We start from the raw sequence: 21,905 nt of genomic DNA, 5'->3' as shown, positions 1-21,905 counted from the left end.
GAGCAATGAGTGTAAAATAGTATTTTTTCCATTTATGGATCACTTTCTTTACCTCACTATCGTTAAGTAAAGTGTGCCTGAGGGTATTTTTTTCTTCAGCAAAATTATTTGATACAAAATACGATTTCTTTCTGAGGTGTTACTGTTCTCTACTGAGAAGTCAATTCAGTGTCCTCTATTTTGCCCATCATTGCTCACCAACAGCAACAATGTCAGAGGCTCTTGGTCTGTGTGTTTTTACTGCTGTAAAGAATTTAAGAGTGTGTTTTTAGAAGTTTTGATACAACACACAAAATATCTTCCCAAATTCTTCCTTTCCTTGCAGAATGAACAAAAACTATTTGTGGATTAAAAGAAATGCTTCTCAGTGTTAATCCTATTTGCTTAAATCTTATTTGTATAAAAACCTTTGATTAGGGGAAACACAAGAAATGGAAGCTGCATTTTGTTATGCCAGGTTTGTGTTCATCTCGGCCAGACATTTCAGTGCAACACCAATCTAACAGGAATTGTCAGCTTGGTGCAAAGCCACGGTGTGTTAGCTCCAACCAGGTCATATCTCCAACTCATTCTGATTTGAATCTCTTTGAGAATGATATGACGATTCTTGTTTTAAATTCCTCTGCAAAAGTGAGGATTGAAACACACCTCCAAAAAATAGGCCATCCCTTGGAGAAAAGTGAAATGAACTCATGAGATAAGCATGCAACATAAATATGCATGAGCAATTTCTGTAGAATATAAGCTCTACAAAAGATGGTGGTTTTTTAGCTTTTAGGAAACATTTCTGTCTGAATTAGCAACTGTCAAAGTGGCATGGTTGAAAAGATTTTCTGCTGTAGAGAGATGAAACTTCAGTTCTTCAAACAACATAGCTTATCTAGGGAAGCAAGTTGAGGCATAGTTGTCTTGGAACTCTCCAAACCCAGCAAGGTACCTGCAGAGCTTCTTTGCAAGTTCTTTTGCTACTGTCTTGTCTTAGAGAGTGCCAGACTGTCTCTCACACTTCAGAAGCGTGAGAATTTTGCTTATCTTGGAAAGTAAAGAACTCAGGAGATAAATGGAGATAGAAATAAGAAAAAAAAATACTGTGCTCTCTTCCAGAAAATGAATAGCCGTGTGTTTAATGCGATGGCATTACTACTTTATTCTACTTTCAGAATCTAATTTTGTCCAGCACTATGTAAATTTTTCAGAGTTTTTTACAACTCCTGTAGAGTCTTTCCCTTATGCAGAACAGCTTCCTCTTGGCACCCTTCCTGTGTGCATACACACTGCGCCTCTTTTCCAGTGTAGTGATAAACATTAGCATTTGGTGCCCGTTTCTGGCCATCAGCAGCCTTCTATCACTGGGAAGTCAGAGTTAAGCTGATGGAGGTTTGGAAGAGGTTTCTGAGGTGACCAAATTCCTGTTGTAAGGTGAAACTGGAAACTGCAGATTGGATGAGATCCTGTCTCTTCAGCTTTGCCACCCCATTGTGAAGAGAGAAGCCTGGTCTTCAGTCGGAAATTTTCCAGGTTCAGATTTGGACTGAGCTGATCTTTGATGTTAAAGTTTTAAGCTGATGGTGAGAAAATGGGGAAATGAGAATGAGGGAAGGAAAGAAAGAAATTTTTTGGCATGACTACTGCTTTTAGCTTTCATCTTCTAAACTTTAATACATTTAATCACAGCTAGAAGAGTTCTAGAGAAGTCAAGCTATGTAGAAGCATTGGCACAATTCATCAGTTGCAGACAAAAACTAAAATAGAAGTACAGCATCTAGAATATGCCTTCGCTTCTGCACTGTGGTCTGTAGAAGTATTTCACTAAAATGACCTGCTGCTAGCAAGACACCGAGTGGGCTATCTCGCCATCTTTTTTGGGTCTTAGTATTCGGAAACAAGAATAGGAAAGTTTAAACAAAGCTGACAATTTATCAAAGGCATCTTTTTTTATTTGTTTTGTGTCTGAGACAAAACATTATTGTTCCTGAATAACCTGAGATTCTTGTGGCACCCAATGACTGATAGGGAGCTGAATCGTAGCTCTTTCTGAAATGTTTTGTAAGTTTGAGATCTTTCATTGTGTGAAACTTCTGACTGTCCAGGAAATGCTGTATTGGACGCTGAGCCTGAACAGCAACCAAGGCTTATTTCCTAAGCTGCCAGGCTGCAGTGCGTGCGTACGGAGGGAGCATTGATGTCTTCTGAGTAGTTCAGTCAGCAGTATCAGCTTCTGTACCTTGCTTCTCCACTACTGTAAGGTAATGAATTATGTACATATGCACCAAACTTCTGATTGCAGTGGTATTTTTCTGGGTTCAGCATGTTTTGGCTCCTGCTTACAAAGAAATACTTCAATTATTCTGGGGTGTTAATTGTGGAAGAACTGGCTGACTTGGTACAATCATTTAGTCATTGTGAATGTACAGTCATTGAAGAGGCTGAGGAGCGCTGCTAATCAATAGAAGCAGGCTTTTGTTAAACGCTTACTTTTCTTCTCCTGCTTGTTTTCTTGAATCTCTCCAGTAGTGTTGACCCTGATGGTATTCACGTTTGCCTTCTGAATTACCAGCCTTGCTGGTGGTGAGTAGGATATAGATTGTAATGTGGCGAGACTCCACTCAGCAGGCATGGCCCCAGCCTCATCTGTTAGCTGCTCCTCTCCCATCCCTCTTTCTTACAGTTTGAATGTTGTCTATCTTTAACATGTAAGAAGTAGTACTTCCATGCCAAGCAGACTGTGCGTACGTTGCTGCAACTGGCTGACTCTGGAACTTCTTTTTTGCAAGATCACAGGCACTCCAATCAGGTAGTATCAAAAACTTTTCTGCTTCAGGACTTTTATGAAAGTGGACTCATGTCATGAACCTGGGTTTATGAATTTAAAAGGTTTTATTCTTGGGTGCCTTTATGGTGGAAGTAATAAAATTAGCACTGCAGCTGACCCCATCAGTGCTTACAGTTGGAGCAAGATAGGAATGGTCACAGAAGCTTTATTATTCTTCTAGATCTGTTAATCTGGCATCTTTCTGGAGCATTAATTCCACATTTTGCCTGACAAATAATTTGTCAAAAGCATTTGATTCTGTTGGGGTAGTTTGTTAGATTTCAGAAATGTGTATGCTAGTATTTGTATTTCTCTTTCTGTACATCTTCATTCTTGAATGTACTTGGTTCCTCCCCTGCGAACAAGTAACTTCATGGAGTTGAGATGCTGCAACAGATGTTACACCTCAGGCTCTGAAAATCCAACTGAAAAATACTCATTTTCATATGGTACAGATGAACTTCCCATTTACGTCTGGTGGTTTGGGTTTTTTTGTCAGATAGTAGTTCTTCCTTACTGCTACTGAGAAATAATTTCATTGCTGTTAGAGAATGATTCATTAGCACGTGGTTTGCATTTGCAGGAAGCCAGTCTTGTAGAGACCACATTCCTGATGCTTGTTTGTTTTACAAATGCGAAATGCAGATATCTTCCTTGTACAGCCAAGTCAAAGGTGTCTGTCTGGGTCTGCCAGGCTGGGGGTTTAAGATAACAACCCATCCAAGGCTGGCGGTGGCACTTCATTTGTGCAAACTGGAGCAGACTGTGTTGTCAGCAGCAGCCCTGTGTGCCACACTCCATCTAATCACAGGCTTTTGCGTTGGGAGGGAGGGCAGTGCCACCTGGGCAGCCTTTGTTTTCTGAGGGTCACATCGCTGGTAAAGTCAAGGAGGGTGACATACCAGATCTTACACAGCATGAGCTAATGCTTCAGTTCTTCTAGAAAAATGATTATTTGAACATTGAAAATTACTCTTTTATTACTGCGATTTCTTAGTGGCCAGCAAAGTGGGCAAATCAGAAAATAGAGGTGCATAAGAGCCAATTAAAAACCCTGGCTTCATCGTGTATTGGTGCTACACTGGTTTAGCTCGCTGAACCAACCGTCCAGCACTGACAAATGCCGGTGCAGGAGTGGGGCAGTATCATGTGGCAGGAATAGGTCAGTTGTGTTGTGAAACTGCACCTCTTCAAGGGGGTGGATTTAGAAGAGTAACGAATGTACTGCCCCTAGGTGTGCACAGCCTGTCTGTTCTGTAGAAGGAGCGACCATTGCTTGGTTTTCCTTCCAGGGTTGTGTTGGGGTTGCTGTGTATCTGTATTACCAGTACGTCGGCTCCTGTGATTCACCTGTAGCAGGATTCAAGAAGGCTTATGGCTTTTTAGCTGATGATTGTGACTGACAGCTTCTCTAGGGAAAAAAAGGAGCTCTTCCTGCAGCTAGGATGGAAGGAGTTGTGTTTTCTATACGTATAGTAGAGAGAGAGAGGTGCTATGGTGATAGCTTCTCTTGGTGCGCGGGAGGTAGAGCCCTTTAACATCAGAGGGTGTTTGAATGCAGAATGTGCAGACCACTGGGCTTGTCCAGGTGCTTCCTAGCACAGAGAGGAGTGAGGAAGCAGGGGTCATGAGCCTTCTGAATCCCCCTGGAAGAGGTGTCTTGTTTGCAGGAGACCTGCTTTGTTTGAAGTGCATGGGCCTGATAAAGGCATGAAGGGGTCGAGAGGCAGGTTGAAGGTCCAGCAGCTCAGGAGATGCCTGTGGTCTTGGTGGGTGTGAGGCTTTGTGTGCTAGCAGACCAGTCTGTTTTCTTCTGAAATAAGCTAATACATAGTAGCAAAGAACTTGTTTGCTTGTACCCTTGTAACATGACATTAAATGTCCTGTTGCAGTGTTCTAGATGGCAGTTGGGCTAGCACAGACTGCTAGTGCTTGCCAGGAGTCCACGTAATGCAAGCAACTCTGCATGGAAATAGTCCCTGTCACAGTAGCTTTCCATCTTCCTATTCCACTCCAGCGTATAACTTTCTTCTCTACAGTGAATGCTTGGGAAAATGTTTAGGTTTTTCCCCCTACCCTTTGCTGTCACAGCATGCCTGCGTTTGCAGCTTGTTACTGCTTCTCCAACTCAGTCAGTGGTATCTGTCTACTCTGTGGTTCTTACTTTGCACACTTAGCGAGGACCCTGATCCCAGTCTGGTCTGGGCCTCTCAAGTGGTGACCACAGTCAGGACTGGATGTGGGGCTTCCATGTGCAGTTAAGCTAATCCAGTGAATTCTTGATTCCTTCCTGTCTGTGCTGTTGTGACTAAGTACGTGAGTTAATTTGGGTACATCCATGCTTCATTCCAACCTGTGTATTGCAGATGCATTGGCTGTGAAAATTACGTCTAGTAGTTTAATGGGAATTTAGTATCACTGGGCTATTGTACTGAGTTTGTACAATATATTAGTCTTATAAGATCATAGTCCTAAGCAGAGGTGTGGCCTCAAAATATGCCTAACTTGACTTTTTTTTTTTTTTCTTCGTTTATTTTCCACCTAGGTATCCCACGCTGTTGCAAAGCTAGTATTAGTTAGTTTCCACTGGCAAATCTCAGAGATTTTGGAAAGGTAAGTGTAAATAGTCTTATCTCTTCTGTGCTCAATGCTTTTCCCCCTTGCTTTGCAAGAATGCTCAGAGTGGTCCATAGGTGTCTTTTTGACAAGCATCTTTGAATCTGAAAGCAGGCCACACTGTCCATTCCAGGGAGCAGAAGAGCAACACTGTTTTGTTGAGGCTCCGTTGCCTGTAAGGAATTTGTAAACAGGGAGAGGGTAGTGGTGGCGAATGTCTTTCAGTCTGAGGAATTATTGTCATGCTGGGAACCTTGTATTTAGCTTAAACTTCTACATAACAGATTGAGTGTGCTGCTATATCTATATTTGTTTATTTTAATGAATATAAAGGTAACATATGTTCCGTTTTGAACATACGAGCCATAAATCATAAAGAGCACTGAACCTATACTGATGTATTCTTTAGTAATACATTCACATTAAAGTTTTTGCTCCTTCTGAACATAAGTAATGTTTTTTCCCAAGCTGACTAGCGTTTGGAGAGCAGGAGAAGATGGTGTGAGATAACTGAGAAGTACAGCCCCTTTGTTGCTTAGTCAATGTCACTGTAACAAAGTCCTCCAGCTGATTTCAAAAGGAGGGTTCGGACTCTGCCCAAACATATACGGGAAGCGTGTCAGGAGGCACTGCTGTCTGGCAGTCCCTCCAGAAAATACTGGCTTAGAACTGAACATTGTCTGAAAATAGAGAGCACATCAGCCTGACTCATTCTGCCATGCCATTTTTGGCCCTGTAGCCAGCAACTTCAGCCAGAGAACATATGGGAAATGCATCTCTTGTATGGATATTGTTGCAGCATCTTGGCAACTGGCTGGTTGGTTACCATGCATCCTGTGAAAGCTTTTCTCTGGGGAAGGTGGAGGGTGAGATTCCTGCATAGCAGCTCAGGGCAATTCTGCAGGTTAACTGAAGACATTTAGACCAGAGGAATTTTGGGGCAGGGTTTACTTCTAAAGCTATGACTGCAAGTTGTTCTCCAGTTGGTCTGGTCCTCAAATTTCTGTCTTGGTACGAAGTGACATTATCAAATGAAAGCTCCCTAGTACAACTAAAAAGTGCTAGTTGGGAGGGAGGATTTACAGCACGGTCACAACAGTGATGCTGCTATTTCTGAATTCATAGAGATGTAAACATTCCTCTGCAATGGAAATCACAAATAGCAAAACATGTTTAATTCTAAGGCTGCTGATAGACAGCTTCATAAGCCTAAGGGGTGATAATCTGTCACAGAGTCAATACTCAACTAGATAATAGACTGGAGTCAAAGAGAGACCTAACCAGAACAGGAGACAGACAGGAGCCTCATTGGAGTGTGTTACTATGGGTGGTGGCTTAGGACTGATCTAGAAGTGTGGATAGAAAATCTTAGCTTCCTCCCCCTGAAAAATTATTTTTGAAGAGAATTGTAGAAAAATATTCATCAAGGAGTATGAGGGAAATGTTAATCCATTACTGGGAAAAGTATTGTTCCTGTTTCTGATTTTGGAGAAACTCTCATAAAGCTCTGGTTATGAGAGTTCAGCTCACTATGTGAAGGCGCCTCACCCAGGACATGTTTCCACTTCCCTTGTTGAAACCTACTCTACCATTTGCACAAAACCTATTATTTATTCAGACAAGAAGATCAATTTAACATAGCAAAATGTATTCAGAAATTCATTGATCATTCTTCAATTGCCTTTTCAGGCACAAGTCTAATGCTGCCCAATTGCTAGTAGAAGCACGAGTTCAGCCCACCTCATCCAAACATGTAAGTATGCTAACTATTTTGGTCTGTTGCCTTGGCAGACACCTCTGACCCACCTCATCAGAGGATTGCATTACTAATAGCATAGTCTGTCCCATATTAACCCTTTGCAAACTCAGGTCCAACAGCCTAACGCAGTGCTGGGTTTACTTTTTAAATGAGAAAGCATTCAAGAGGTGTCTAATATTTAAATAGCAGCTTTGCTATTATCTTGCAGGTAGTGTTCAAGAATTACTTGCCTCAAGAAAATTAAGCTCATCTTTTTGACATGAGTGATGGTACACAATGGAAGGAGCAGAGTGCATGGGTTTGGCTACCTCTTCCAATTCTGCGCTCTCTGTAAAAGACTCTCAGGGGAAGCTCTGGCTGCACAGAGTGAACAGAGCTTGTCTGTGGCTGGAAGAGAGATTTTTTTTTTCATTTTTTTTTTTCCCCCCGAGATGGCTGGTTGCTGCACTGCTTTGCTGAGGGATGCTTAAGCCAAATCTCCCAGTGGTGTTGCAGCTGAGGCAGTCAGAAGTGATATTTGAACCAACAGCTGCTGTTTTGCAGCCAGGGCTACATAGGTCTTTAGATACTCCCCCCCCCTTAAATAGAAACTTCCTGTTGCATGTTTACAGGTTTCATTCACAGTGCGTGTCTTGGTACAATCCACAGTTATCCCAGGAACACATTGCCATGTGTGAGATTTAGAGTGACAAAATACTACATCTGAGAAACAGTCTTTGGGATGAGGGGGAGGGGAGATTTTAAAAGCCTGATTTGGCATCTGAGCTGACTTGTAACTAGCAGAGAGTGAAAATGCTAAAACAGCTGACAGGAGTAAGCTTCATGGACTCAAAATAAATTACCTGCCTAGAGTCCAGGAAAAAAGTTTGCTATTTGACATACGTGCAAATTAGTCCATGTATTTTGAGATTTGTCTGAATCTTCTATCAGCTGTCACTTAAGTACTCTCCAGTGCAATGGTGATTTCATTTTGGGAAGAAAGATATTACAGTTAAAAAGTTAGTTTAAGTGTTGACAAACTTGGTTTGGTAGGCAATTCATTACAGTCTTTTTGTATGTGCTAGGGCAAGTTGCTCTGTGCTTCAGCTCCTAATGCAGAATGATGATATTTTGGGGACAGATGCTCATACTGAGTGTCTGTAGAGCAACTGACCCTGTAGCGAGCTTGCAAAGGTAGTGCGCATGCTGTTCAAGTTGAGCAGTTGATGTAGGCAATCAACACAGTTGCAGACTGGGTGAACCTTGTTCTGGTCCATAAGTGAGGCCTCTTAGAACAAAGTCGCATTATTTCCTTTTTCATGTGGTCAAGCTATAAAACAAGCTCTGCTTGTCATGTGGCTGTGTATCATGCTGCTGCTGCTCTGCGTCTTTGGCGTGCAGAGCTAGGCATGGAAGTTGACAGCTGTCTCGCACAAGCTTCTCAAAGAGTAGCAAACGTTTAAGTAGATGAAAAGTGATTATATGACTTCTCTGTGAAAGGAGAAATAGGAACATAAACTCCTGCTAACAGCTTTGTAGAGCCTTGCTTTTGATAATGCTGTGCTAGACCTAGTTCTTCAGGTCCCAAGGGTGAGCCGAGGTGTGTTGGAGGCTAGACCTGCTGTCTAGGGGTTAGCTCTGTGCTACCCAAGGGGAGATCCAGGCTGCTTCCCAGTGGTTTGGTGAAGCAATAGCAGAATTATGCCTGACTTGAAACAGGGAGTCTAATCCTTTTCAGCTGAAGCGATGATGCCTGCTTTGCCAAATGTAGCATAGGCAGAAGATAAGAGATGTGAGATGATGGTCTGTGAACTCCCTTTCCTCTCTGTATAAACTCTACATGCTGCACCTTCAGTTGCCTCTCCTCTTACCCAAAATCATTGTCCAGTAAAAGGGCGCTGCTAAGCCTGCTTCCAGCTATAGCTGCTCTCCAGGGCCTATGGAACAGTGATAGAGTCTGACTCAGCTAACAAAGAATGTCAGTAAATTCAGGGAAGGACTAACACAATGATGTATTTCCTCATTTTTCAAACAAGGTGAGAGTAAGAACCAGGGAAGTAAAGGTGAGTTCTGGGTAGCACTAGATTAGAGGCAGGAGCTGTTCAGTGACTATCAATCTGTTGTGCTCCGTGAGATTAAAGAGGTTCATGAGAAGGACTGACTGTTGGGGCAATGCAGCACAGGACCCCAACACACCAGCTGCTTATGAACCTGTTCTGGCCTGGAGCTCACCTGAGACCATTGTCACAATGAAGGTGATGCAGGTGCCTGTGGATGAGGTAAGAAACTCTGGGACAGCTGGGATGCTTTCACTGTAATGCTGATTTGTCTCTCTCCCAGGCAATGGTACATTCCTCCCATCACTGCGCAGTGTGCATGCAGTTTGTCCGGAAGGAGAACTTGCTCTCTCTGGCTTGTCAGCACCAGTTCTGTCGCAGCTGTTGGGAGCAGCATTGTACAGTGCTCGTCAAGGATGGTGTTGGAGTCGGTGAGTTCAAAGCGGATATTGTACTGGGCCTATATTTGCCATGTTGGCCGTTCTGATGGTGACTGGCTGAATTGGTCTAAAACATCTCAGTAATGAGAAAATGGAGCATGGAATGAGTAGTTGTGACAAACGAGTGGTCTTACCTGAATCCCTGGTTAGTGTTGGCATACCACCAGAGAGCGCTACTCCTGCCTAACAAAACATGCAAGTCCATAGATCCATTTGCTGCTTTTCTCCCCTTGTGATCTCAAGAGCATGACTGTAACAAGTCAGAAGCTGCAAATCTGCTGCATTTTGAGTTTGCAACTCTCATGACATATTGTTGCACTGCCCTTGGAGTGCTTGTGGATGCATTTATCTGTTCCCTTTATGTTGGGTAGAAGCCAGTAGTTGCCAGAGTTGCTTTGGGCTTTTCCTAGCCTGTCTTTCATGCTGGCATGGCAGTAACATGCAATTTTCTACTTTAAGTATCTGACCTTTTGAATACTGGTTGAAACACTTACTGGTCCTAGATGCACATGCGCTCTGTCATCTTTCGCTGAAGACAGTTGGGCTTCAGCTTTTCAGCAGCTCTGATAGATTTGTTTCACAGTTGTTGTCCCTCTTGCCACAACAGATGGCACCTAGGAAACTGTGTTGAATGCTGTCTGTGCATTCACTCCTTAGTATAAGTTGCACTGTGCTAAAATGTTCCTTTCTCTTCTCAGGGGTCTCCTGCATGGCTCAGGACTGCCTACTTCGGACACCAGAAGACTTTGTGTTTCCATTGCTGCCTAGTGAAGAGCTGAAAGACAAATACAGGCGCTACCTCTTCAGGGACTATGTGGAGGTATTTTCAGTTTTAAAATACCCTGGGTCAATTCACCAATGACTTGCAGAAATTTCATTTGAAGTGTCTTGCATCTTTGATTAGAACTGCAGTAACTGCAGCAAAATTGTCCCAATAAACATGATGTGGCTGCTCCTGTAGGACAGCCTCACTGACAAAATGCTCTAGCAGGTTGCCAAAGTAAATTCTGCTGTAAGGTCACCCAGTAACTCCTTGGCTGGTGCTTCAGAATTCTCAGAATGTTGCAGCTGAGAACTTCAAGCTTCAGTCGGAGTTTTAAAGTCCTTCTTGCTCTTGCATAGATATTTTAGGTTCTGAAAATTAAGCCCCTCATCTTAGTGTAGCCCAGCTGAATTGGCTTGCTAAATAACATTTTATATGAGGGGTTTTGAAATTCAAGCAGCAATTGTTAAGTTTAAATGTGCAGAAGTATTCTGGTAACTGGGAACAGACTGGGAACACTCAAGAAGCAGCAAAGCAGCATGAAAGAGTGGTGTCACCTCTCTTAAATAAGAGACCCTTTGGGAAAGAGACACACAGGAGAGCAGCTGAGTACATTCTGGGGCATGAGGAAAGGATGGGGAAAGAGCTTAAATGGTAAAATTGTTTGTTCGGTGTTTTGGTGAGGACTTACGGTTGTGTTGCTGTGCTTACTTGGTCTGTAACCCTCTATTTGAATTCCCTGTTCTAGAGAAGCTGTAACTAACTAATACTCCCTTTCCTGATGTGGAAGAGGTTTATCTGCTCTGTTAGCCAAGACCTGGTGACAGTTTTCACTCTTTCAACAAGAAAATAACTGACTTTTATGGTTTTGAGGATAGGAGTGGTCAAACTTGAATAGATAATGCTCTTCTGCACCTACTGCTGATCTTACCACCTTGGTGTGTTCACAGAGCCATTATCAGCTGCAGCTGTGTCCTGGTGCAGATTGCCCTATGGTCATACAGGTACAAGAGCCAAAAGCCCGGCGAGTGCAGTGCAATCGTTGCAATGAGGTCTTCTGGTAAGAAATAGAGAAGGTTAAAAATCACGGGGAAAGTGCTGTCCTCAGAGCTACTCCATTTGCTTGCCAACAGGTTCAGTGTGTAGAAACATCTCAAATGCTTTGCTAGAGTTGTTTGTAACTTGAGTTAGCTTGAGTAATTGGACACTTGGGGTCTGACTTCTGCAGGTGGTCAGCCATCCCCTTGCTCCCTGAACTCCTTGGGAGTTGAGTGTTCTGACAACCAGGGAATGCAGGGCTTGAGTAGTGAAGGGGTTACAAACCTACTGTTCTCGTATTTTGGCTAGGTTACAACTTTTGGTACAGACATAGTGACTGATAGAGATTCTGATAATAGATGTGGAGGTCTCACTGCTATCTGCTGGTATTGAGTTTTTAAGTTTATTACAAGCATTTGACTCCCAGAGTGTCTGGTGTGTTTTGAGGCTCATGCGAGAATACATTTCTGCTGAACAGGAATGCTAATGTTCCTTGTCTGACTTCAAGTGTACGTGGGACCAGAGAAAAAAGATAGCTTGCAGGGCTGCTAAAGTGTCTTCTGCTCCTGGGTCTCCAGAATCACTGCTATTGAGAATGTCTGTGGAGCACAATACAACTGGTTTAGAGACCCAGCTTACTGGTATCTCATGCAAATGGACCTTACTCACCTGAGGCTGGTCAGGTCATGCTAATGCAGGTGCCTGATATCTGCCACTGGAGTCAGGCTACTTGTAAAGCCACTGGTATGCCCCAGGCCTCTGCAGTCATGTTAGAGCAGACATAGGTAGGCTCTAGGGAGGGATGTGTCAGCCTGCAAACATACGATTTGTTAGAGAAGGCCTCAGTTCACTCTCATCCTGACTCTGGCTTCTGCACAAGAGGGTGGGAGTTTATTGGAGTTCAGCCTTGGTCTTTGCACTCTAGTAATACACAAGTGCATTTGCATCCCTTACCCTTGCTTGGCCGCCCAGATTTTGGTCATCAGGAAAACCTCAATTTTTGAGTCACTTCCTTAGAAATTGATATGTCTTATTTTTTTGTTTCCCCCCCTTATTAAGCTTTAAGTGTCGGCAGATGTACCACGCACCCACAGACTGTGCTACCATTCGGAAATGGCTCACCAAGTGTGCAGATGATTCCGAAACAGCCAACTACATCAGTGCTCACACTAAAGATGTAAGGACAAGCACCTGCATGTTTTTTCTTGTCCTCTAGTCCTGCCTGGGAAGCAAGATATGATTCTATACATACGTAGCATTGTATGCTGCTTTTTCACAGACTGCAAATTCTCACAGCTCCCTAGGGCCTGTGATAGAACACAACTGAATGCCTTGGGAATGCTTTTTGCGGGAAGTCCAGCTGCCCTCCTGCAGTAAGGACCTGGTGTGCCTTATTCCAGACCTGGTGTGAATGTCTTTGGCAGCCAGGTGTGCTGCCCTCCCACAGGCAAAAGAATTGTGGCTCCTTTGAAATGATCAGTGGAGATATATTTAAAATGGAAGGAGAGAGGGTAGTAAGTACGGAGTCAGTACCAAATAAGGCACTAGTGGTGTTTAAACCTGAACAACTGTGTGGAGTACTGTGAACTGGAAGGTGGGGGAGATAAAGTCTTGATTTGGCAAGGACAGAAAAATGGGGCAGATGAAGTCTGTAAATTAGATACTGAAGTACTTCTAGTAGATTTAGACCCAAGAAAAAGAAATAGTATTACATATTGTGCACTCTAGTCTACCTATAGAATTGTTTTTAAAAGTTATATGTATATATTACCTTTATCCTCTAGCTGTCTGCAGATTGGAACTTCTAATGTCTTTTGGGGATTTTGTGGCCTGACTTCAAAACAGTTCTTAGCTGGCATTTGTTCTACCACAGCCAATGACAATTGTGGTAGTGCTAATTAGCTGCAAGCTTCAGTTGTGTTAGGGAAGTGGGTACTTAGACTAGAGATCTTAAATTCCCTTCTTTTTCTGGAGAAGGTGTCACCATGTGATGGCATTGTTTCTGCTATGTTCTTTTGTAGAAATAAGGTTCTGTTATATTGAACATTGTCCTGGCATACATTTTGCCTGCCATTAAAATTTATTAAAAGCAGCAAAACTCAGTTACTCCTTTGTACCTATGCAGCCCAAAAAACATAACTGAACTTGACACTCCAGGGCATCAGTGGAGCAAAGAAGTGTGCAGCTCTTACTGTGGTGAGCCAGATTCTCTGCAGCTAGCTAAGTTGTCATCTGTTAATGGCTGCTGAAGGCAGGATATAGTGCTGATTATCTAGTACTCTAAGTAGCTGTGGAAGCAACTATCATATGTGAACTAACTGTGTCCCTATGCCTGAGTGACTGCTAAATGGTAACTCAGTGAGACCTTCTGTTTTACAAGGAGTAACAACAGCAAAGTTGTTTTCTTGAGCAAGTAGTCCAGTGCTGCAGTGTAACTTCCCTGGCTTTGCCTTTCTGTCTCCTTCTTAAACGGAGCTGTCAGGAATTGGTGGGAGGCAGGGTGTATATATGTTAATATTCTTATATATGCATATACATAGTTTAAAAAAGAAAAAAAGCAGGAGGGGAATAATCATGCAAGTGTTGTCATTCTCCAAAAGGCTGCTAGAGACAGAGTTGGATCTAACAAATGCTTCTGTTTCCCCAGTGTCCCAAGTGCAATATCTGTATTGAAAAGAATGGAGGCTGCAATCACATGGTGAGCAATTCCCTGAACACGTCAGACCTTCCTTGTTCTAAGCAGAATTTTTTTTCCCCACTTTCCACTAACCAGTGCCTCCTGTCTCTTCTTTTACAGCAATGCTCCAAATGCAAGCACGGTAAGTAGGATTTGGAAGCAGTTTTCTCTGCAGCGTTTGTTAGCGGTGATGTTCTCTTTTTTTTTTTGTGATATGAAGACAAATTGTGAACATTGACTGGAATATTTTTCCCCCTAGTAAAAGGTGAACAGGATATTAATTGCGGACTTGTGTGTGATAGCTTTATTTTTTTTTTTTCCCACTGGCTGTGATCTCATCTGGGTTCTGATTCAGTGCTGGTTTGGCTTCCTCTTCCTGACATCTCCATTGTATACTGAAGTCTCCATCTCTGCCGTAATATTAACAGTGGAATCCATCTCAGAGGAGAGTATTAAATGCTTTCATGTAATTGTATTTGTCATCAGCTGAAAATACTGGCAGAACTGAGCCATTTACTCAGATCAGCTTAAGTCCTTCTGCTTAGGGATGGAAATAATGAGCTTTCAACCCAGATGAAACTGCAGGAGCTGTGAATTGTTCTGCATAACGTTATCTGTTGGACTTCTCAGTCCACCCCTGTGCAATTAGCAGCCTGAGTGTCTTTGGTCCATTGTGTGGCCCTACGAAAGTACAGCCTGTTCTTGCACTTACCTTTTCATGGCAGAATTAATTTCTATCACCTTGGAGAGAGATAGTTTGTATTCACCCCTCTAATTTAAGTGTGCCACTAGGAACTATTATAATATCAGAACCTTATTTGGAAGATGATTAAAGATTGCTGTCCTCTCTCATTTCCTTTGCTTTGGGGTCCTCAGCAGCACTGGACGTGCTTTGATGGAGCTCTGTGACAAGGGTGAGCAGGCAAGTGCCGAGGTACCATGTTGACTAGCACTCAAGAAGACTGGTGAACTCTGGAAATACAAATTTCAGTCTCTTATTATGAGTAACCCAGAAGTGATTCCTATTGTAGCAACTTAATCTCCATCTTTTTTCTTTCCCAGTAGAACACTCACAGCCTCGCTCCGAAATCAGGAAACTGTCACACGGGTTTTGCTATTGCTCTCTTTCCTCCACTTTCTTCCCAATTCAGTGGCTCCTAACCTGAAGTGTCAGAAACCACTGATACCTGAAGTTACCTGGGTAGTTCCCTCTTCAAGAGAACTGAGGGCAGACTTTCTTTTGCATGATGTAGTTCACTTTTGGATTTGATTGTTCATATTTTATTCAGACAGAGGTCCGCATGGGGCAGTGTGCCAGTGGTGGGGAGGATGCAACTCACAAATAAGACTGCAGCCTGCCTCTTCTTTAATCTAGAGTGACAGCCTGTGCAGAGCACAAGTACAGTTCTGCCCGTTGGTCTTGGTGTACAGGATGCAGCACTTCAGGATTTACTTTCCATAGTTGCACAGGAGGCTGTACAATGAAAATCTTCAAGACAGGCTGGTATTTTTGGCTCACTATTGTGTTCCGTTATGCAAGATGATACAAAATGTATATGTTTCTTGGCTTAGCAGAAGTATCTGAAAACAGATGGGCTGTGTCTCCTGAAGCTTTTCTTTCTCAAAGGTTTTTTTCTGTGCATCACAGTGGGTTTTTCACTGTTTTCTGCAGACTTCTGCTGGATGTGTCTGGGAGACTGGAAGACTCACGGCAGCGAGTACTACGAATGCAGTCGGTACAAAGAGAATCCTGATATTGTAAACCAGAGTCAGCAAGCACAGGCCAGGGAGGCCCTTAAGAAGTACTTGTTCTATTTTGAGAGGGTAGGAGACATCTCCTTGGCCAGAGCTGCTGTAGCCTTTTAATGCTCCCTGCCTGGTGCAAAGGTCATTGCCAGCAATCTCCATGCAAGAAACTGCCCAAAGAGAATCTGTGCAGAATTTTCAGGCCCTGTTGTTTTTCACTCAAAATCCTGCCCTGTGAGTCCCATCCAAACCAGTAATGTCGTACCCAAAACAAATCCTAGTTGCTCCTATATTTCCTTGTGCTAGAGAAAATCAGTATTACCTGTGTGCCACTGTAACATTTTCCTGCAGGCTGAATGCTGCTGCAGTAGATATTGCTCCAGTCATTTCCTTCCAGGATTGGGGAATTTCGGTTCCTTGCAGTATGTCTTTATAGAGAGAAAGACTAAAGAAACAGTGCCGTGTTCAAAGCCCCATTGGCTGTAGCAAAGTTTTCCTAAAGTTTCATGTAATCACACTTTTAAAAGTTGCAGTCAGAGCATCTCTGTCCACACAGCAGGCTCAATGCACCTGGCCATACAGTGCAATTCTAGAGCAGCATCTCTAGAAGAGAACGTGGTAGAGGTTCAGTGCTGCTGCATTTCAGTTTCCCCATTAAAATTAATTTATTCTTCACACCATGAGCCAAGTCCTTCGGTAAACTAAATCTGTTCATTCCTGGCTCTCCAGACCAACAGGCTGTGGGAAATGGCCATGCTTACAATGTGCACATGGATGTTGGAGTTCACTGAGCCCATGTTAAATGTTAATTTAAACTCTTGACCTTTCTGTAGAAATCCTTTAAGTAGGGGAATCACTATTACTTTCCCTCTTGTTAGACGCAAGGTCATTGTGCGACCAGAGGGCATTCCCGCTCTGAGGAGCTGGGTTTGCTCCCTGCTCTTTGCTGCTGTCAGTCTGTTGTATACAGCCTCCGCTACTTGCTACTGGAGGTGCTGCCTTGCTGTTCTTTCCCACAGCATGTCTTGCCTTGCTGGACTCCTGCCCCACTTCTATTTCTGCTTGCTAGAGCTTGTGCTTATACAGCAGCAGTACACTGGTCTCATGCCATTTTTTCTTTCCCCATCTCCCCACCCCTTGCAGTGGGAGAATCACAATAAAAGCCTACAGCTGGAGGCACAGACATACCAACGAATCCAGGAGAAAATCCAAGAAAGAGTTATGAACAACTTGGGAACATGGATAGACTGGCAATACCTACAAAATGCTGCAAAACTACTTGCAAAGGTGGGTAGTTGTAGCTCGCTTGGCACAGAGAAGAAAATACACACCAGAATGCTAAATTCACAGCACCAAGTGAAGAAGGGAATTTAGAGGTTGTGGGTATGTGGGGCAGTACCTCTGGTCTAGGACATGAACTAGCCAAAAATCACTTTGAAGTGACCACTGTGAAGTTGTACTTTAAGTGCACAAGTTCTCCCTAAGGAAGGTGGAGGAAATTCCACCATGAAGTGTCCAGTTGTCCTTGTCAGAAGGTAGCTTCTTAGCCTGTAGTGGTCACACAAACGTGACTGTGCTGGCTTCCAAGTCTGAGATTTTTGTCCTTCTTTTCTCTCTCTACCTACCACTCCCTGACAGTGTCGTTACACCCTGCAGTACACATATCCATATGCCTACTACATGGAGTCTGGTCCCAGAAAGAAACTGGTAAGCTGTTTTGCTCTTTTTTTTGCTGATAGCTTTTTGGGGTGTAGCTGGCAGCATGCTGGGCTGAATTCCAGAGCTTGGCAGTGTCTGAAATATTAGTCCTGAGTTTGAGGTAAGGACAGGACAAATAATAGGTGGGTTTGCACCTTTCCTCTTCACTTTGAGTTGACCAGCAGCTCAGTCCTCTGATACATTACATTATTTTCCCAGGGCAGCACTGCACTTTCACTAACAAGCAATTTATCCAGAATGTTTTGAGGCTCGAAGTGTGCGTTTGTTCCTTGGTAAGACTTATCGCAGTGCTGTGGGCCATATTTCATGTGAAGAGCTGCTGGAAGATAGCTTTTCCAGCCTTGAATCAGGGTGTAGCTTTGCTTTTTATCTCTGCTGTAAGTTCCTTGCTGGCTTGGAGCATCCCATGGGCTGAACATATCCAAAAATAGCCCTGAATTCACTGAAGAGATTGTTTCTTTGACTCAGTTGTCCAGTAAAACCTGTTATCCAATCTCTCCCCGTAGCATCATATGTATTCTCTGAGGCTGTGGACAGATGTCCTCTTCTGGGTCCGACTGTGCCAGTGGAACAAGTTTCTGCTCCCAGCAGTGGTTAACAGTCCCTCTGCTCTGCCTGCAGAGCTGCTCATGAGAGCATTTCCTGATGAGCTGAGTCAGGAGATACTTGTCACTTGCACTGTTTTTAGGCTGAGTTAATTTTGAGTGATGCAGGTTGGGGAGTGCTTACACAAGAAACTCCTGGAAGGGGTGATGCTGTGTAGCTGAAGGTGGATAAGGAGGAGGCAGAAACCTGCTCTGCCAGTACAGCTGTCAGCAGAACACATTTGTCTGCTTCTCAAGTGCAGTGTGTAGTATGAAACGGCTCCACTAAACTAGTTTCTTGTTGCTGTCTCTAATTTTGCTCTTTGCAGTTTGAGTACCAGCAGGCCCAGCTGGAAGCTGAAATTGAAAATCTCTCATGGAAAGTGGAGCGAGCAGACAGTTATGACAGAGGGGTGAGTGCTCTGCTTGCTTGAGCCTACTGGCTGGATTTTGTTTGTTGGGCTTAACACTTCTGCAGGAAGTCTAAGGCAGTCAAGTGAGGGTTCTGAGAAACTAGATCCAGAAACTCACCTTTAGCCAGAGGATGTTATAGAAGTGGAGTGCCCACTGCCTTACGGGAGAGGAGGGAGGGCTGCAGTGAGTCCTGCAAACTGAAATGGGACCAACAAAGCTCTGGAGGAGGCTGCACGCAGACCTCTGGTGAAGAGCAGATTCCTTAAGTGTGTAGTTTTTTTAGACAGAGCAGGAGCCAGGTAAGTGCAGAGGGAGCCCCCATCGAAAGGAAAAGGATCTGCAACCTTGCGATCCAGAGTGTGTGCGAAGGTTGGAGCTTCACAGGCTGAAACTGAGTCTCTCCCTAAGGAAAATGGGCTCTTCTCCGAGTAGTTCATGCTAACGGTTTCTACCTTCTGTTTTACCAGGACTTAGAGAATCAGATGCATATAGCAGAGCAGAGACGGAGGACCCTGCTGAAAGACTTCCATGACACATAAGACAGGAGGAAGTGACAAAGTGCAGGGGTGAGAGCAGCAAGTGAAGTGATGGCAGCTTCACCAGGATAAGCAGGCACTGCCTCTGGGAGAACACGGCCAAGGACAAAGCCACCCTTCCCCTTGCAAGTCAGACACATGCAAACACCACATCTTAGTCCAGTTTGTTCTCTTATCTTTCTGTTTCTGTTTCTGCCAGGCTAGAGGCCGGAGTTCAGATTGGTATATTTCCTGGGACATTTCCCTCCTGCCCTTGATGGTTTCAGAAGGGGAGGGAGTTTTTCTCTGAATGGCTGTTAATAGTATTAGATAATTACAATTTATGTAATTTTCAACGGTTGTACAATTATACAGACAAACATTAGAATAACTCACAACCCTTTTTAAAAATAAATTGGCAGTGGAGTGTTTTTCCTTAATCTGCTTGTAAATTTAATGGGCTTTTCCTCCTCTCTCTCTCTCCCTTACTCTGACCCAAAAATCCTCCTAGGCACTGAAGGAGGTTACAAAATATCTCAACTAGATTTCCCGATGCTCCTTTAACCAGGGCATTGTAGCATTGGCATTTCACAAGGAGAGTGGCTGGTGTTAAGAGTGGCTGCTGCTGTGTCTGACCCAACAGTACCAGCAGTGGCTGTGATTTAGTATGATTACATGTGACATCTCTTGTCTTATAAATCAGTTGTGCAAAATCTTGCTACACAAACAAAAGCAAACAGAGGAACCATAGGGGAGAGACCAAGTTAACACTGGGGGACATGCCTTGAGTCAGGTCAGATTCTGCATTTGATGAATTTTAGGTCTTCCATGTAGATTTTTGCTTTACTTGTTTTTGTGGGGAGGATGTTGTATTGCCAAAGTGAGTGATGAGGGAATAGTAGCATACAGTCGTTAATCAAGGCTTGGGGCTTTTGCAGAGTGAAACAATCCATGTTATAACAGTGCCATGCAGCCTGATAAATATTATTTGTGCCTGCTGGGTAACATGGCTGAGAAAATTTGATCCCATTCATCAAGACTGAACACCACTACATTATGAGGAGGAAAGATTATGTACAACACACTCCCTGGCGCATGTTGGCAATGTGGACAGGCACTTGAATACAGGTGCACTGCTTGTGCAGAGCCTACAGCAAGCCAGGCAGAAAATGAACTAGCAAAATTAATTTATTTGTATATTAGTATTGATACTGGTGGGGACTTATCAGAAAATTGATTGTTAGGAGCATGTGGAGCTTTTTTATTAACATTCTTTTTTCTAATGTAACATATACACTAAAATAAAAATATGAAAACCTAGTTCATCTTAGTAGGGGTTAACATGAAAAAGGTTACTTAAATGCTGATGCTTGCCTGTTTGTTACGGGAAGCAGGCCACATGTTAAGATTTCACAGGCATGTATGTCACCTGCACCCGGAACATGTTGTTTGCAGCCAGTAAGGTGGAGCTGGAGTTGGGTGTGAGGAAATCTTCACCTCTGTGGGGAACTCATGGGATTCTTTTCCATGCTGTATGTGGAAGCATTGCCTTTGCATCCCTGTATTGCTCTTATACAATGTCACTTGATAAAGATTAAACTGGAGGGGGGAAAAGTGCTAAATTCCTGAATGTCAGAATAAGCTAACTCTGCTGTTGGAGCCTTTTTCATGTACCTGAGACATGTGACGCAGGTATTTGCAGCATGTATAATTGGGCAGATGGATTCTAACAGGAGATGCATCAGTTTAAAAGAGGAGTAGCTGTTGTATGACCTAATGCTGTGGCCATGCTTGTAATACACAGCAGAAAATTTCAAACTGAGGCCTTTTCCTTCCTCCCTTCCCTGGTGTGGTATATATCCTCAGGGAACAGGGGAACGTACTGTTGAGGAGCTGCTGGCAGTGGAGTGGGGGTTACAACAGAAGCAGCTGGGAGGGTAGAGCAGGGTTGCAGAGAGGTGGCTGAGGCCAGGGAGCGGGACCGGGGCAGGGAGAGAGCCTGTGGTTTCTGGGAGCAGTGCTGCTTGCTGCCCAAGAGATCTCCGTAACTGTGGCTCCTTGTGTTCCTGCTCTGTCCTGTTCTGGCTCTCCTCTAGGCTGGAGTTGTAGAGGTAGATACATCCTTGCTCTAGCTGCTGTCTCCTAACTTCATTCTCTCCTCTGCTCCCAGCAGCAGCCTCTTGGTGCCATCCTCGTGATACATTCTAGCATCAGTCTCTTCCTTCCTCTCCCCTTCCCAAATGGTTGTCAAAGTCTAGGCACACTGGACCCAGGGGAAGGGATAGCGCAGGGGAAGGCTTGCTGAGTGAGACCCAGCAGTTTGCAGCGGGTAGAAACAATGTTTAAACTGTTCTTGAAAAATGTCATGTGCAAAATTCTAATTAGGATAAAAGCTGGTGTTCTTGTTGTCTAAATGTAACTATCGTAACACCTAATTTCTTTGCAGAACAGGTCTGTGGAGTTTCCTAATCCCAAAGAACTCTTGCTTCTGCTACATAATTGTCCAGCTTTGAGCTAGATGAGAATGGGGTTTTGTCTCCCTCCCTCTCCCATGCCCCCACAAAATGCTTTGCTAAGAATCCTTGTTTGTAGACAAACTGGAACATACAGCTGTGGCCAAACTTACTGAACAGACTGCCGAGATGCTTGGCTGAGGAACAGTAATACATATTGCACAGTGTCCCCCCTAATCCTTTCAAATTTTCTGAAACTACAGCTTTGTCAGCAGTTCTGTTTATTTTAAAAGAAAACAAAACACCCTTTCTGAAGGTGGTGAAAGTTCTGGT

The 21,905-nt window shown here is 43.6% G+C and overlaps 1 protein-coding gene across 3 annotated transcripts in view; it reads left to right on the top strand.

The window, feature by feature from the left end:
* Positions 1-19,559, top strand: part of ARIH2 (ariadne RBR E3 ubiquitin protein ligase 2) — a 32,310-nt gene extending 12,751 nt beyond the window's left edge. For 2 of the 3 annotated variants that reach the window (XM_059823052.1, XM_009813838.2), the window contains exons 2-14: positions 5,358-5,425; positions 7,118-7,181; positions 9,507-9,654; positions 10,362-10,483; positions 11,377-11,486; positions 12,524-12,641; positions 14,112-14,162; positions 14,262-14,283; positions 15,814-15,965; positions 17,031-17,174; positions 17,526-17,594; positions 18,520-18,603; positions 19,072-19,559. In XM_059823052.1, coding sequence (XP_059679035.1) covers positions 9,510-9,654; positions 10,362-10,483; positions 11,377-11,486; positions 12,524-12,641; positions 14,112-14,162; positions 14,262-14,283; positions 15,814-15,965; positions 17,031-17,174; positions 17,526-17,594; positions 18,520-18,603; positions 19,072-19,143 — 1,089 coding nt within the window. In that variant the 5' untranslated portion in view covers positions 5,358-5,425; positions 7,118-7,181; positions 9,507-9,509 and the 3' untranslated portion in view covers positions 19,144-19,559. Of the gene's footprint in view, positions 1-5,357; positions 5,426-7,117; positions 7,182-9,506; positions 9,655-10,361; positions 10,484-11,376; positions 11,487-12,523; positions 12,642-14,111; positions 14,163-14,261; positions 14,284-15,813; positions 15,966-17,030; positions 17,175-17,525; positions 17,595-18,519; positions 18,604-19,071 lie in introns of those variants that run through there. The other variant, XM_059823053.1, reaches the window with a different exon arrangement.
* The last annotated feature ends 2,346 nt before the right edge of the window (positions 19,560-21,905 follow it).

Source organism: Gavia stellata, chromosome 12 (genome assembly GCF_030936135.1).
Source record: "Gavia stellata isolate bGavSte3 chromosome 12, bGavSte3.hap2, whole genome shotgun sequence".
NCBI classification, from domain to species: domain Eukaryota; kingdom Metazoa; phylum Chordata; class Aves; order Gaviiformes; family Gaviidae; genus Gavia; species Gavia stellata.
This window is presented reverse-complemented; position numbering and strand designations above follow the sequence as displayed.